Source organism: Oncorhynchus clarkii, unplaced genomic scaffold (assembly GCF_045791955.1).
Source record: "Oncorhynchus clarkii lewisi isolate Uvic-CL-2024 unplaced genomic scaffold, UVic_Ocla_1.0 unplaced_contig_13371_pilon_pilon, whole genome shotgun sequence".
Taxonomy (NCBI): Eukaryota; Metazoa; Chordata; class Actinopteri; order Salmoniformes; family Salmonidae; genus Oncorhynchus; species Oncorhynchus clarkii.
In genome coordinates, this window is record NW_027258130.1 from 102,673 (window position 1) to 118,239 (window position 15,567).

At 43.3% G+C, this 15,567-nt stretch overlaps 1 protein-coding gene across 1 annotated transcript; it reads right to left on the reverse strand.

Moving 5' to 3' along the window:
- Positions 1 to 358: 358 nt before the first annotated feature.
- LOC139395750 (zinc finger protein ZFP2-like) lies at positions 359 to 15,170 on the reverse strand. Its single transcript, XM_071143109.1, has 4 exons — positions 14,643 to 15,170; positions 14,083 to 14,174; positions 10,563 to 10,740; positions 359 to 1,861 (listed from the first exon to the last, which is right to left on the reverse strand). Exons 1-4 carry the CDS (start codon positions 14,956 to 14,958, stop codon positions 834 to 836), a joined length of 1,614 nt encoding a protein of 537 aa, XP_070999210.1. The 5' UTR covers positions 14,959 to 15,170; the 3' UTR covers positions 359 to 833.
- Positions 15,171 to 15,567: the final 397 nt, after the last annotated feature.

Sequence of the window (15,567 nt, forward strand, 5' to 3'; positions counted from 1 at the left end):
TTTCTCCGTCCAGCAGACCTCCTCTTCTTTAGCAGGAGGAGAGTAGCTTAGTGAACACATGGTCGGAGATGTTAGCTAGCTATGCTAATGCTAACTTAACCAGCCCGCTAGCTAACTAATAACAACAACACCGCAAATATGACATTAAAGTGGATAACTAGCTAGGCGACAGAAGTGTGTTTAAAAAACTGTGTCTAATATACACTAAAGCGTCTAAAGATCTTTACTGGTTCGTCTATTTTGTCTAGCAAGCTACCGAGGTGTCTGACTAACTGTTGCTGCTGTTGAAAGTTGAATTTGTCTTTCTGCCCATAATTTCATTTAAAGTACTTCAAAAAAAATTATATCATAGATCTTGGCTTCATAATAAAGTTTATTATTTTTGTGTTGAGTTTGGTCACATCATTTCTCAATTTGCAGTAAGTCAGCCAGCCAGGTGTGTAGCCTGACTTATTAGCCACTCCTTTTGCCCCAACTCTTTCAACCATACAGTTTTTAAATTCCTCATCAATCCATGGAGCCTTAACAGTTCTAACAGTCAGTTTCTTTATAGGTACATGTTTATCAATAATTGGAAGAAGCCATTTCACATGGTAAAAGCAGGTCAACACATTATCAGTCAACAATATAAGACAATGGGAGCACTGTGTATGTTCTCTTATGAATGTTAAGTCAATGAGATGTGAAATATCAATATACACACTAAGAGAAGTAATTTCTCTCTCCTGTGTGGATTCTCTAATGGCATTTAAGTGATTGTTATGAGTAATATGTTTTCCCACAGTCTGAGCTTTTCTAAGCCTTCTCCTCTGTGTGCAGTCTCATGTGTTCTTTCATGCTTCCTCAATGGGCAAAAGCTTTGCACCCTGTGAGGAGTGGTTAGGCTTCTCCCCTGTGTGTATTCGCTCATGTTTCTTCAGATCACCTGACCGGCTGAAACACTTTCCACACTGGGAGCAGTGGTAAGGCTTCTCCCCTGTGTGAATTTTCTGATGAGCTTTCAGGTGTCCTTTCAGTTTAAAACTCTTTCCACACTGCGAGCAGTGGTAAGGCTTCTCCCCTGTGTGTGTTCTCTCATGTTGTTTCAGATCCCATAATAAGTTACAACCCTTTCCACATTGGGAACAGTGGTAAAGCTTCTCCCCTGTGTGTAATCTCTCATGTTTTTTCAGATCCCCTGACCAGTTGAAACACTTTCCACACTGGGAGCAGTGGTAAGGCTTCTCCCCTGTGTGTATTCTCTCGTGTTGTTTCATGGCTCCTAACTGGTTAAAACACTTGCCACACTGGGAGCACTGGTAAGGCTTCTCCCCTGTGTGTATTATCTCATGAACTTTCAGGTTCCTTAACCGGCTAAAACTCTTTCCACACTGGGAGCAGTGGTAAGGCTTCTCCCCTGTGTGTATTCTCTCATGGGCTTTCATGTGTCCTTTCTGGTTAAAACTCTTTCCACACTGCGAGCAGTGGTAAGGCTTCTCCCCTGTGTGTGTTCTCTCATGTTGTTTCAGCTCCCATAGGAGGTTACAACCCTTTCCACATTGGGAACAGTGGTAAGGCTTCTGCCCTGTGTGTAATCTCTCATGTCGTTTCAGAGACCCTAACAGGTTAAAACACTTTCCACACTGGAAGCAGTGGTAAGGCTTCTCCCCTGTGTGTATTCTCTCGTGTTTGTTCAGGGTTCCTTTATGGCCAAAACTTTTTCCACACTGGGAGCAGTGGAAAGGCTTCTCCCCTGTGTGTATTCTCTCATGTTGTTTCAGCTCCCACAAGAGGTTACAACCCTTTCCACAGTGGGAACACAGGTGTCGTCTTGTTGGTTTGGACGTCCCTGGCTCTGGTTCCTCTGAGTCTGGTCTTTCTCCTGCCAAAGAGAGTGTTTTTTAAAATAGAGACCTGAATGAAACCTCCACATGATAAAACAACCTTGCTACGAGGGTAAATCCTAAATCAGATCCCTCAATAACCTGAGGCCAGTTTTAACAATCTTGGTGTGATTTAAAAAAAAATATTGTAGAGTTTCCTGGTAATTACTGATGTTTACAAGACTTATTTATTCATCCTGTTTTACAAGTCAGAACACAAAAAACGAAACAGTTCTAGAACACTCAAGACACAGACGTCGCTGGATTCCAATCGAGCAGGTGGTTCTAAATATATAACTTTCATAGCTGTATGATACAGAATGCGACCTACAGTCGTGGCCAAAAGTTTTGAGAATGACACAAATATTAAATTTACAATACGTTTGCTGCTTCAGTGTCTTCAGATATTTTAGTCAGATGTTACTATGTAATGCTGAAGGATAATTACAAGCATTTCATAAGTGTCACAGGCTTTTATTTACAATGACATGAAGTTGATGCAAGGAGTCAATATTTGCAGTGTTGACCCTTCTTTTTCAAGACCTCTACAATCTGCCCTGGCATGCTGTCAATTAACTTCTGGGCCACATCCTGACTGATGGCAGCCCATTCTTGCATAATCAATGCTTGGAGTTTGTCAGAATTTGTGGGTTTTTGTTTGTCCACCTGCCTCTTGAGGATTGACCACAAGTTCTCAATGGGATTAAGGTCTGGGGAGATTCCTGGCCATGGACCCAAAATATTGATGTTTTGTTCCCTGAGCCACTTAGTTATCACTTTTGCCTTATGGCAAGGTGCTCCATCATGCTGTAAAAGGCATTATTCGTCACGAACTGTTCCTGGATGGTTGGGAGAAGTTGCTCTCGGAGGATGTGTTGGTACCATTCTTTATTCATGGCTGTGTTCTTAGGCAACATTGTGAGTGAGCCCACTCCATTGGCTGAGAAGCAACCTCACACATGAATGGTCTCAGGATGCTTTACTGTTGGCATTACACAGGACTGATGGTAGCGCTCACCTTGTCTTCTCCGGACAAGCTTTTATCAGGACGCCCCAAACAATCAGAAAGGGGATCATCAGAGAAAATGACTTTACCCCAGTACTCAGCAGTCCAATCTCTGTACCTTTTGCAGAATATCAGTCTCCCTGATATTTTTCCTGTAGAGAAGTGGCTTATTTGCTGCCCTTCTTGACACCAGGCCATCCTCCAAAAGTCTTCGCCTCACTGTGCGTGTAGGTAGATGCACTCACACCTGCCTGCTGCCATTCCTGAGCGAGCTCTGTACTGGTGGTGCCCCGATCCCGCAGCTGAATCAACTTTAGGAGACGGTCCCCGGCGCTTGCTGGACTTTCTTGGGCACCCTGAAGCCTTCTTCACAACAATTTAACCGCTCTCCTTGAAGTCCTTGATGAGCCGATAAATGGTTGATTTAGGTGCAATCGTACTGGCAGCAATATCCTTGCCTGTGAAGCCCTTTTTTGTGCAAAGAAACGATGATGGCACGTGTTTCCTTGCGGGTAACCATGGGTGACAGAGGAAGAACAATGATACAATGATTCCAAGCCCCACCCTCCTTTTGAAACTTCAAGTTTTTTTTGGGGGGGGGGGGGGGGGGGGGGGGGGGGGGGGGATTCAGTTAATTTGCATGGCAAAGAGGGACTTGGCAATTAATTACAATTCATCTGAACACTCTTCATAACATTCTGGAGTATATGCAAATTGCCATCATACAAACTTGAGGCAGCAGACTTTTCGTGAAAATGTATATTTGTGTCTCAACTTTTGCCCAGGAGTGAACACACATCCTTAAACATAAAATAACTAAAAGAAGTAATTTTGTGTGGAAGTCCAAAACTTGTTTTTACGTCGCAGATACAAAGCACATCAGTAACATCTCCCCGTTGTTGAAAGGGTTCGACACATTGCTGTTTAAATGGACCGATTTCTTAGTTCACAGATTTTCAACATTTTGATTATCGCTGATGTCATATTTTGGGTAAATGTTCCTAAAACTGATAGTAACAACAAAAAACAAAAATATAAACGCAACATGTAAAGTGTTGGATGTTTCATGAGCATCACTGTTAGTCAACATTTATTCTTTGCCAAGATAATCCATCCACCTGACAGGTGTGGCATATCAAGAAGCTGATTGAAGAGCTTGGTTATTACACAGGTCCACCTTGTGCTGTGGATAATAAAAGGCCACTCTAAAATGTGCAGTTTTGTCACACAACACAATGCCGCAGATTGTCTCGAGTTTTGAGGGAGCGAGCAATTGGCATGCTGACTTCAGGAATATCCACTGGAGCTGTTACCAGATATTTGAATGTTAAATTATCTTCCAGAAGCCTCCTCCAACGTCATTTTAGAGAATTTGGCAGTACATCCAACTGCCTCACAACCACAGACCATCCTAGGATATATGGTATATTCTAGAATTCATCCATGATGTCATAATGACATATAACGACGCCAGCCCAGGACCTCCACATCGTCTGAGACCAGCCACCAGAGTTGTATTTCTCTTTGTAATGAAGCCCTTTTGTGGGGAAAAACTAATTCTGATTGTCTGGGCCTGGCCACGCAATGGGTGGGCGTATGCCCTCGAGGGCCCACCAATGGCTGCGCCCCTGCCCAGTCATGTAAAGTCCATAGATTAGGGCCTAATTTATTTATTTACTTACAATGACTGACTTATATGAACTGTAAATCCATGAAATTGTTGTTTATATTTTGGTTCAGTATACACACACACACACACACACACAGTGCATTCGTTAAGTATACAGACCCCTTCACCTTTTCCAAATGTTGTTACATATCAGCATTATTCTAAAATTGATGAAACAGGTGGCATTGTCATGCTGGAGGGTCATGTCAGGATGAGCCTGCAGGAAGGGTACCACATGAGGGAGGAGGATGTCTTCCCTGTAACACACAGCGTTGAGATTGCCTGCAATGACAACAAGCGCAGTCTGATGATGCTGTGACACACCGCCACAGACCATGACGGCCCCTCCACCTCCAAATCGATCCCGCTCCAGAGTACAGGCCTCTGTGTAATGCTCATTCCTTCGACGATAAACGCGAATCCGACCATCACCCCTGGAGACAAAACCGCAACTTGTCAGTGAAGAGCACTTTTTGCCAGTCTTGTCTGGTCCAGTGATGGTGGGTTTGTGCCCAGAGGCGACGTTGTTGTCAGTGATGTTTGTTGAGGACCTACCTTTAAACAGCCCTACAAGCCCTCAATCCAGCCTCTCTCAGCCTATTGCGGACAGTCTGAGCACTGATGGAGGGATTGTGCGTTCCTGGTGTAACTCGGGCAGTTGTTGTTACCATCCTGTTCCTGTCCCGCAGGTGTGATGTTCGGATGTACCGATCCTGTAGAGGTGTTGTTACACGTGGTCTGCCACTGCGAGGACGATAAGCTGTCCGTCCTGTCTCTCTGTAGCGCTGTCTTAGGCATCTCACAGTACGGACATTGCAATTTATTGCCCTGGCCACATCTGCAGTCCTCATGCCTCCTTGCAGCATGCCTAAGGCACGTTCACGCAGATGAGCAGGGACGTCTTTCTTTTGGTGTTTTTCCAGATTCAGTAGAAAGGCCTTAATTGCCTACCGTCTGTAAGCTGTGGGTATTAAAACCTGTTGAATCTAGGGGGCACTATTTTCCTTTTTTGAAAAATAACGTTCCCAAAGTAAACAGGCTATTTTGTCAGGACAAGACGCTAAAATATGCATATAATTGACAGCTTAGGATAGAAAACACTCTAAAGTTTACAAAACTGTAAAAAAAATATTGTCTGTGAGTATAACAGAACTGATATTACAGGCGAAAGAAAGCCTGAGAAAAATCCAACCAGGAAGGGACTCTTATTTAGAAAAGCTCTGCGTTCCTATGCGTCCCTATTGAGCAGTGAATGAGATATCAACCAGATTCCTTTTTCTATGGCTTCCCTAATGTGTCTAGTGTCACTACACATAATTTCAGGCTTTTATTTTGAAAAATGAGCGTGAACGACAACATTGCGTCAGTGGTCAGCTGGAGGCTCTCAGAGTGATTTGTGCGTAAAAGACAAATGCGGCCATTGTTTCTCTCTTTCCTACTAAGAAGCCACCTGTCCCAGTTGGTATATTATCGAATAGATATTTGAAAAACACCTTGAGGATTGATTATAAACAACGTTTGCCATGTTTCTGTCGATATTATGGAGCTAATTTGGAATATTTTTCGGCGTTGTCGTGACCGCAATTTCCGGTCGTTTTCTCAGCCAAACGTGAAGAACTAACGGAGCTATTTTTGGCTACAAAAAAAAAATTTCTGGAAAAAAGGAACATTTGCTATCTAACTGGGAGTCTCGTGAGTGAAAACATCGGAAGCTCATCAAAGGTAAACGATTTAATTTGATTGCTTTTCTGATTTTCGTGACCAGATTGCCTGCTGCTAGCAAGGCATAATGCTATGCTAGGCTATCGATAAACTTACACAAATGCTTGTCTTGCTTTGGCTGTAAAGCATATTTTCAAAAATCTGAGACAACAGGGTGATTAACAAAAGGCTAAACTGTGTTTGAATATATTTCACTTGTGATTTCATGAATATGAATATTTTCTAGTAAGATTTATTTTATTTATAGGTTTTTTGTCCGTTGCGTTATGCTACTTAGTGTCAGTTGATGACAATTCTCCCGGGTCCGGGATGGGTAGATCCAAGAGGTTCGACCATTCCACAGGTGCGTGTTCATTAATTGTTTATGGTTCATTGAACAAGCATGGGAAACAGTTTTTAAACCCTTTGCAATGAAGATCTGCAATGTTATTTAGATTTTTTTTACGAATAATCTTTGAAAGACAGGGTCCTGAAAAAGATCCGTACATTTTTTTGCTGAGTTTATTTTGTATATGTTGAAAAGTGTTTTTTATTCTCAGACCTCAATAAACAACTCCAGGTGAAAGACAAAGGCCATAGCTGTAATAAAATAACAAATTAACTGGCAAAGCAGCAGAGTGAGGCCCGCATCCAGCAACGCCACTAGTCACGTTTTGCAGCTGTTTCAGTACAGCACTACAGGGAGAGAGAGGGAGAGCAGCTGTTTCAGTACAACACTACAGGGAGAGAGAGGGGGAGAGAGAAAAAAATCCACTGGACTAGTTTCAATGTATGGAATCACTTAGGAGTTCCTGGATGTTGGGTAAACTTCTCCTTTAAAGCATCAGACTCCATAGTAATTAAGACTCCATAATGTTCATCATTAGATGTTACAGTCCTCCTTTAAGACTCCATAATGTTTCATCATTAGATGCTACAGTCCTCCTTTAAGACTCCATAATGCTTCATCATTAGGTGCTACAGTCCTCCTTTAAGACTCCATAATGTGTCATCATTAGATGCTACAGTCCTCCTTTCAGACTCCATAATGCTTCATCATTAGGTGCTACAGTCCTCCTTTAAGTCTCCATCATGTTTAGAACGTGTCTGGAAGCGCTACTCTATCTATTCTACTCTCATCCTTTCGGTTTTAATAATATTTAATAATAATAATGTTATAATAGGTAATAACTAACTTTATTAACTAGGGTCAATACCTGCCTGGCGCACCAACAAAATATTTATTTACCCACCTCTAACAATACCGCTACAGAATTAGCATAGTAGGCCATGTAACTTAAGGTAATCAGAAATATTTAGGACTAACTTATTCCTTGACACCCATTCTGAAACTAACTGCAGCTCTATGTTAAGTGTTGCAGTCATTTCAGTCGCTGTAGTAGCTGACGTGTACAGTGTTGAGTCATCCGCATACATAGACTCACTGGCTTTACTCAAATGTCATTGGCATGTTGTTGGTAAAGATTGAAAAAAAGTAGGTGCCAAACAGCTGCCCTGGGGAATTCCTGATTCTACCTTGATTTTGTTGTACAGGCTTCCATTAAAGAACACTCTTTGTGTTCCGTTAGACAGGTAGCTCTGGGGCGGCAGGTAGCCTAGCGGTTAGAGCGGTAGGCCAGTAACCGAAAGATTGCTGGATTGAATCCCCGAGTTGACAAGGTAAAACTCTGTCCTTCTGTCCCTGAACAAGGCAGTCCTAGACCGTCATTGAAAATAATAATTTGTTTATAACTGACCTGCCTAGTTAAATAAAGGTTACATTTTAAAAAAGAACTCTTTATCCACAATACAGCAGGGGGTGTAAAGCCATACGTTTTTGTCAGCAACAGACTATGATCGATAATGTCAAATGCCGAACCGAAGTCAAACAAAACAGCCCCAACAATATTTTTATCATCAATTTCTCTCAGCCAATCAGTCATTTGTAAGTGCTGTGCTTATTGAATGTCCTTCCCTATAAGCTGAAAGTATCAATTTGTTTACTGTAAAATAGCATCGTATCTGGACAAACTATTTTTTTCCAAAAATGTAAGGGTTGATTGGTCGGCATGTTAGGGTGGGTAACAGGCTGATTGGTCAGCATGTTAGGGTGGGTAACAGGCTGATTGGTCGGCATGTTAGGGTGGGTAACAGGCTGATTGGTCGGCATGTTAGGGTGGGTAACAGGCTGATTGGTCGGCATGTTAGGGTGGGTAACAGGCTGATTGGTCAGCATGTTAGGGTGGGTAACAGGCTGATTGGTCAGCATGTTAGGGTGGGTAACAGGCTGATTGGTCAGCATGTTAGGGTGGGTAACAGGCTGATTGGTCAGCATGTTAGGGTGGGTAACAGGCTGATTGGTCAGCATGTTAGGGTGGGTAACAGGCTGATTGGTCAGCATGTTAGGGTTGGTAACAGGCTGATTGGTCGGCATGTTAGGGTGGGTAACAGGCTGATTGGTCGGCATGTTAGGGTGGGTAACAGGCTGATTGGTCGGCATGTTAGGGTGGGTAACAGGCTGATTGGTCGGCATGTTAGGGTGGGTAACAGGCTGATTGGTCGGCATGTTAGGGTGGGTAACAGGCTGATTGGTCAGCATGTTAGGGTTGGTAACAGGCTGATTGGTCGGCATGTTAGGGTGGGTAACAGGCTGATTGGTCGGCATGTTAGGGTTGGTAACAGGCTGATTGGTCGGCATGTTAGGGTTGGTAACAGGCTGATTGGTCGGCATGTTAGGGTGGGTAACAGGCCGATTGGTCGGCATGTTAGGGTGGGTAACAGGCCGATTGGTCGGCATGTTAGGGTGGGTAACAGGCCGATTGGTCAGCATGTTAGGGTGGGTAACAGGCTGATTGGTCGGCATGTTAGGGTGGGTAACAGGCTGATTGGTCGGCATGTTAGGGTGGGTAACAGGCTGATTGGTCGGCATGTTAGGGTGGGTAACAGGCTGATTGGTCGGCATGTTAGGGTGGGTAACAGGCTGATTGGTCAGCATGTTAGGGTGGGTAACAGGCTGATTGGTCAGCTATTTAAGCCAGTAAAGGGAGCTTTACTATTCTTGGGTAGTGGAATGACTTTAGCTTCCCTCCAGGCCTGAGGGAACACACTTTCTAGTAGGCTTAAATTAAAGACAAGGAAAATAGGAATGGCAATATCGGCCGCTATTATCCTCAATTTTCCATCCGTGTTGTCAGACACCAGTGACTTGTCATTGTTGATTTTATTTGCGCAAAATTTCATTGAAGATGCTCCAAAGATTTTTACTATCATTCTTCATGTAATTTATCTTTGTTTCATAGTGTAGTTTCTTCTTTTTATTCAGTTTAGTCACATGATTTCTCAGTTTGCAATAGGTTTGCCAATCAGTTATTCAGCCAGACCTATATGCCATCTCTTTTGCCTCCCTCTTCATCATACCATTTTGTAATTCCTCATCAATCCACGTGGATTTAACAGTTTTTACAGTCATTTTCTTAATGGGTGCTGCTTATTAGTAGCTGGTATAAGCAGTTTCAAACGTGTCAAGGGCAGTGTCTGGTTGCTCCTCATTACACACCACGGACCAACAAATATTATTTACATCAACAACATAGGAATCACTACAAAAAAATTGTATGACCTCTTATACACAATATTAGTCCCAGCCTTTGGAACGGTGGTTTTCCTAGATATGACTACTATATTGTGATCACTACATCTGATGGATCTGGATACTGCTTTAAAACCCATTTCTGCAGCATTAGTAAAGATATGATCAAACCATGTTGATGATTTCATTCCTCTACTGTTTGTCACTACCCTGGTAGGTTGATTGATAACCTGAACAAGGTTGCCGGCACTGGTTACAGTTCGAAGCTTTTGCTTGAGTGGGCAGCCTGATCACAGCTTTCCTCCAGTATTAGTTAATTAATTAACAGTGTCTTGAGTTTGGTTTGCCTGTTCTACAGTCTTGTAAAGATAGGGGGGTTGACTGGGACAGGCAATGTAACATCCATAATGTTTTATGGAAATGTTTTTGTAAAACAAGCACCTTACATCAGATCATCTTGAAACTTTCTCTCTAAATCTACCTTTCATCAAGGTTTTATATGGTCTATTGGTTTCTCTCTTTTCATTGGCAGAATCCTTTTTCAGTGTTATGATATTCATAACACCCATATCCACCAGTCTATATTCATGTCAACTAACAGAACTCTGCTGGTTGTCCTGGTAACAGATACCAGTCCACCTTCCTGTCAACTAACAGAACTCTGCTGGTTGTCCTGGTAACAGATACCAGTGGGCAGATCTATTGTATTTGTTCAAACTAAACAACAGCACTTACTTTGATGAGTCAAATCTGATCCTTTCTTCTCTTCTCCTCCTCTCACAGTTCCACTCAGCCCTGTTCTTGTCCTGCAGTCCACCAGCAGCACAGACAACCTCTTCATACCCAGCAGTAAGGTGCTACCGGGAGAGGCACGCCACAGGGACTCCGGGAGGGAGGAAGGGCTAGCGTTGTCCTGGTAACCATAAAGAGGGGACACAGACACATATCATTATGGATGCTGATGTCACTGTTGTCATAAAGTGCCTTACAGAAATCCAGCCCGATAGAGCAAGCTGTATGCTAGACCAGACCAAGCTGGTCTATCGACGTCACCGCACGAAGAGGCAAAAACAGACTTACAAAAATAGACTTACCCCCATCGCGACCACGGCTAGCTTTCTAGCCCCTGCTATCTGCTTGCTTGCTAACCTGGTCTGCTAACTGCTAAACTGCCGGGCCCTGGTCTGCTAACTGCTAGCTTGCCTGCCCGGTCTGCTAACTGTTAGCCCTTGCTAACTGCTTGCTTGCTAACTGCTAGCTTGTCTGCCCGGACTGCTAACTGCTAGCCCTTGCTAACTGCTTGCTTGCTAAGCAGGTCTGCTAACTGCTAGCTTGCCTGCCCGGTCTGCTAACTGCTAGCCCTTGCTAACTGCTTGCTTGCTAAGCAGGTCTGCTAATTGCTAGCTTGCCTGCCCGGCTTGCTAACTGCTAGCCCTTGCTAACTGCTAGCTTGCCCTGGTCTACTAGCTGCTAGCTTGTTTAGCTCCGGCCTACTAACTGTTAGCTTGTTAGCCAGCTAGCTGTCTGAATTGCCGTGTCCCCAGCCAGCCCAACCACTCACTGGACCCAAATGTTCACTTGGCTACGCATACCTCTCTCTAATATCAATATGCCTTGTCCATTACTGTCCTGGTTAGTGATTACTGTATTATTTCACTGTAGAGCCTCTAGCCCTGCTCAATATGCCTTAACCAACCATGTTGTTCCACCTCCTACATATGAGATGACATCACCTGGTTTAAACATCTCTAGAGACTATATCTCTCTCATCATTACTCAATGCCTAGGTTTACCTCCAATGTACTCACATCCTACCTTACCTTTGTCTGTACATTATGCCTTGAATCTATGATATCGTGCCCAGAAACCTGCTCCTTTTACTCTCTGTTCTGAACGTGCTAGATGGCCAGTTCGTATAGCATTTAGCCGTACCCTTATCCAACTTCTCCTCTGTTCCGCCGGTGATGTGGAGGTTAATCCAGGTCCTGCAGTGCCTAGCTCCCATCCCACTCCCCAGGCCCTCTCATTTGTTGACTTCTGTTAACGTAAAAGCCTTGGTTTCATGCATGTTAACATTAGAAGCCTACTCCCTAAGTTTGTTTTACTCACTGCTTTAGCACACTCATTCAGCCGTGTCTGAATCCTGGCTTAGGAAAACCACCAAAAACCCTGAAATCTCCATCGCTAACTATAACGTTTTCCGCCAAGATAGAACTGCCAAAGGGGCGGTGTTGCAATCTACTGCAAAGATAGAAAGTAATACAGAACTCTGCAGGCTAAGTCTGCACCCAAACGATTTGAGCTTCTACTTCTAAAAATGCATCCAGAAACAAGTCTCTCACTTTTGCCGCTTGCTATAGACCTCCCTCTGCCCCCAGCTGTGCCCTCGATACTACACTGCTCAAAAAAATAAAGGGAACACTTAAACAACACAATGTAACTCCAAGTCAATCACACTTCTGTGAAATCAAACTGTCCACTTAGGAAGCAACTCTGATTGACAATACATTTCACATGCTGTTGTGCAAATGGAATAGACAACAGGTGGAAATTATATGCAATTAGCAAGACCCCCAATAAAGGAGTGGTTCTGCAGGTGGTAACTAGACCTGAATCCAATTGAGCACATCTAGGACATCATGTCTCGCTCCATCCACCAACGCCACGTTGCACCACAGACTGCCCAGGAGTTGGCGGATGCTTTAGTCCAGGTCTGGGAGGAGATCCCTCAGGAGACCATGCGCCACCTCACCAGGAGCATGCCCAGGCGTTGTAGGGAGGTCATACAGGCACGTGGAGGCCACACACACTACTGAGCCTCATTCCTGGAATGACATTGACCTCATCTCGTCAGTAGATAATGCCTGGCTATTCTTTAAAAGTGCCTTCCTCACCATCTTAGCATGCCCCTCTCAAAAAATGTTGAACTAGGAATATAGTCCTTGGTTCACACCAGACCTGTCTGCCCTTGACCAGCACAAAAACATCCTGTGGCGTTCTGCATTAGCATCGAATGCCCCCATCAATGCTCAACAAACTGGATGCAGTCTATCACAGTGCCATCCGTTTTGTCACCAAATCCCCATACACTACCCACCATTGCGACCTGTACACTCTCGTTGGCTGGCCCTCGCTTCATACTCGTCGCCAAATCCACTGGCTACAGGTTATCTACAAGTCTCTGCTAGGTAAAGCCCCGTCTTATCTCAGCTCACTGGTCGCCATAGCAGCACGCACTCCAGCAGGTATATCTCACTGGTCACCCCCAAAGCCAATCCCTCCTTTGGTTGTCTTTCCTTCCAGTTCTCTGCTGCCCATGACTGGAACGAATTGCAAAAATCTCTGAAGCTGGAGACACATCTCCCTCACTAGCTTTAAGCACCAGCTGTCAGAGCAGTTTACAGATCACTGCACCTGTACTTAGTCCATCTGTAAACAGCCCATCCAACTACCTCATCCCCATACTGTATTTATTTATCTTACTCCTTTGCACCCCAGTATCTCTACTTGCACATTCATCTTCTGAACATCTACCATTCCAGTGTTTAATTGCTATATCGTAATTATCTTACCTCATTTGCCCTCACTGTATATAGACTTTTTGTTTTCTTTTGTTCTACTGAATTATTGACTGTATGTTTTGCTTATTCCATGTGTAACTCTGTGTTGTTGTATGTGTCGAACTGCTATGTTTTATCTTGGCCAGGTCGCAGTTGTAAATGAGAACTTGTTGAGAGAGAACCTGGTTAAATAAAGGTGTTCTCAACTGGCCTACCTGGTTAAATAAAGGTGTTCTCAACTGGCCTACCTGGTTAAATAAAGGTGTTCTCAACTTGCCTACCTGGTTAAATAAAGGTGTTCTCAACTGGCCTACCTGGTTAAATAAAGGTGTTCTCAACTGGCCTACCTGGTTAAATAAAGGTGTTCTCAACTGGCCTACCTGGTTAAATAAAGGTGTTCTCAACTGGCCTACCTGGTTAAATAAAGGTGTTCTCAACTGGCCTACCTGGTTAAATAAAGGTGAAATAAAAATAAATAAATTTTAAAAAGCTGTACCAAACGGCTAGCGTTGTCCTGGTAACCATAAAGAGGGGACACAGACACATATCATTATGGATGCTGATGTCACTGTTGACATAAAGTGCTTTACAGAAACCCAGCCCAGACCACGATAGAGCAAGCTGTATGCTAGACCAGACCAAAGCTGTATGCTAGACCAGACCAAGCTGTATGCTAGACCAGACCAAAGCTGTACCATCTGGTGTTCAGATCTGGAGAGACTGTCCTCTGCCTCGTCAGCATGTTGTTGAAGCTCCCCAGAGGATCCACCATAGTCATGTCTCTCTCCTGTGTGAACGAGAACATCAAACAGATGGTAAACTTATGACCATCTACTGCAATCACAGAGTCTTACAAGAGGCATGACTATGTCTAAGAACAGGGCCTATAATGGCCACTTTCATCGTGATTTCCTAAAATATTGTTTGTGTTGCAAATGTAAAAAGGGTCTTTCCACGAAAAGGGTGCCTTTCGCGTTTGACAATTTAAGTAGAAATTATGCACCAATGTTGAATTCGAAAAGCCTGTTAGATGAAGTGCACTTTAAACGTGGACTACACAAATATTTCACTAAATCTAATAGAAAAGTCACAAAAATATATGTACCAATGACGGATAGCACCGTTAACAATGTATTGAGTACTGAACAACATATTAAAGTGTAGAACTTCAGTAGAATGCCCCTTTCAAACCCCACATTAGTTCAATAAATGCATATTTTGTGCCCGTTTTTAAGTCAGTGTTCACTGGTCTTACTCGAATCTTCAGCCTCATCCTTTTTCACTCCCAAAACGTCTTCCTCCTCCACTTTAATTGAGATAGCCTCCTCTTCCTCTTTTACTCCAAAAGGTTCTTCCTCTTCTGTCAAAATTACGGCATCTTCCTCCTTTTTGATTCTGAAAGCTTCTACCTCCTCCTCTTCCACAACCTCTTTCCCATATTCCTCTTTCACTGTAATATCATCCTCTTCTTCTTTCAATGTGATAGCCTCCTCTTCCTCCCTTTTCATCCTGAAAGCTTCTTCCTCTCCTTTCACCAGAGCTTCTTTCTCCGTCGAGATTAGTGAGCTCATGTTTCGGGCAATTAGCCTAGTGCAATATAAATGTACCACATTAGCTAATTTAACAAGCAATCTACGTTTCAATGAACGAGTAGATATGTACACAGAATTGTGTTTAAAACACAAAGAGTAATATACACAAGATTTGTCTTAAACGCTTCAATGTTTCGGTTTAATGTTCGCTAGCAAACCACCACGTTGGTTGAATCAGAAGCCTTTTGTCGCTGTTGAAGAATCCTCCCGCCCGTCCACTAGATTGTACGTCACGCAAGAAGCATCACCCGAAATACTAATATCGCCATCTGCTGACTGGAGTGGGTAACGCAAATTGGAAAAAATATTAATTACAATGTTTATTCTGGCAAGCAACGTCATAAGAAGTCATTTTAAAACAATTAGATGTTATGTTTTCTCTTCCTTCTACAGCCAATACTTTAATCCAGGGCTGGCCTGCCCATCAGGCAGGATTAGGTGACAGATTGACGAGGGTGGCATATTCCTAACTAAATTGGCTCATCATCATCGGTAAGAACACATAATAACACCTCACATAATGCTGCCCAAAAATAATGAAAACTTCTCTCACCCAGTGGCATATGGGCTATTTAGGTGAGTGTTGCT

What these genes read in the sequence shown, in the direction of transcription:
- LOC139395750 (XM_071143109.1), bottom strand. Translation starts at nt 14,958, where the DNA reads ATGAGCTCACTAATCTCGACGGAGAAAGAAGCTCTGGTGAAAGGAGAG. An exon ending in GGATGAGGCTGAAGATTCGA is followed by an intron (nt 14,175 to 14,642) that starts GTAAGACCAGTG and finishes TCGTTCACACAG; the next exon opens with GAGAGAGACATGACTATGGT. An exon ending in ATCAGATTTGACTCATCAAA is followed by an intron (nt 1,862 to 10,562) that starts GTAAGTGCTGTT and finishes TCTCTTTGGCAG; the next exon opens with GAGAAAGACCAGACTCAGAG.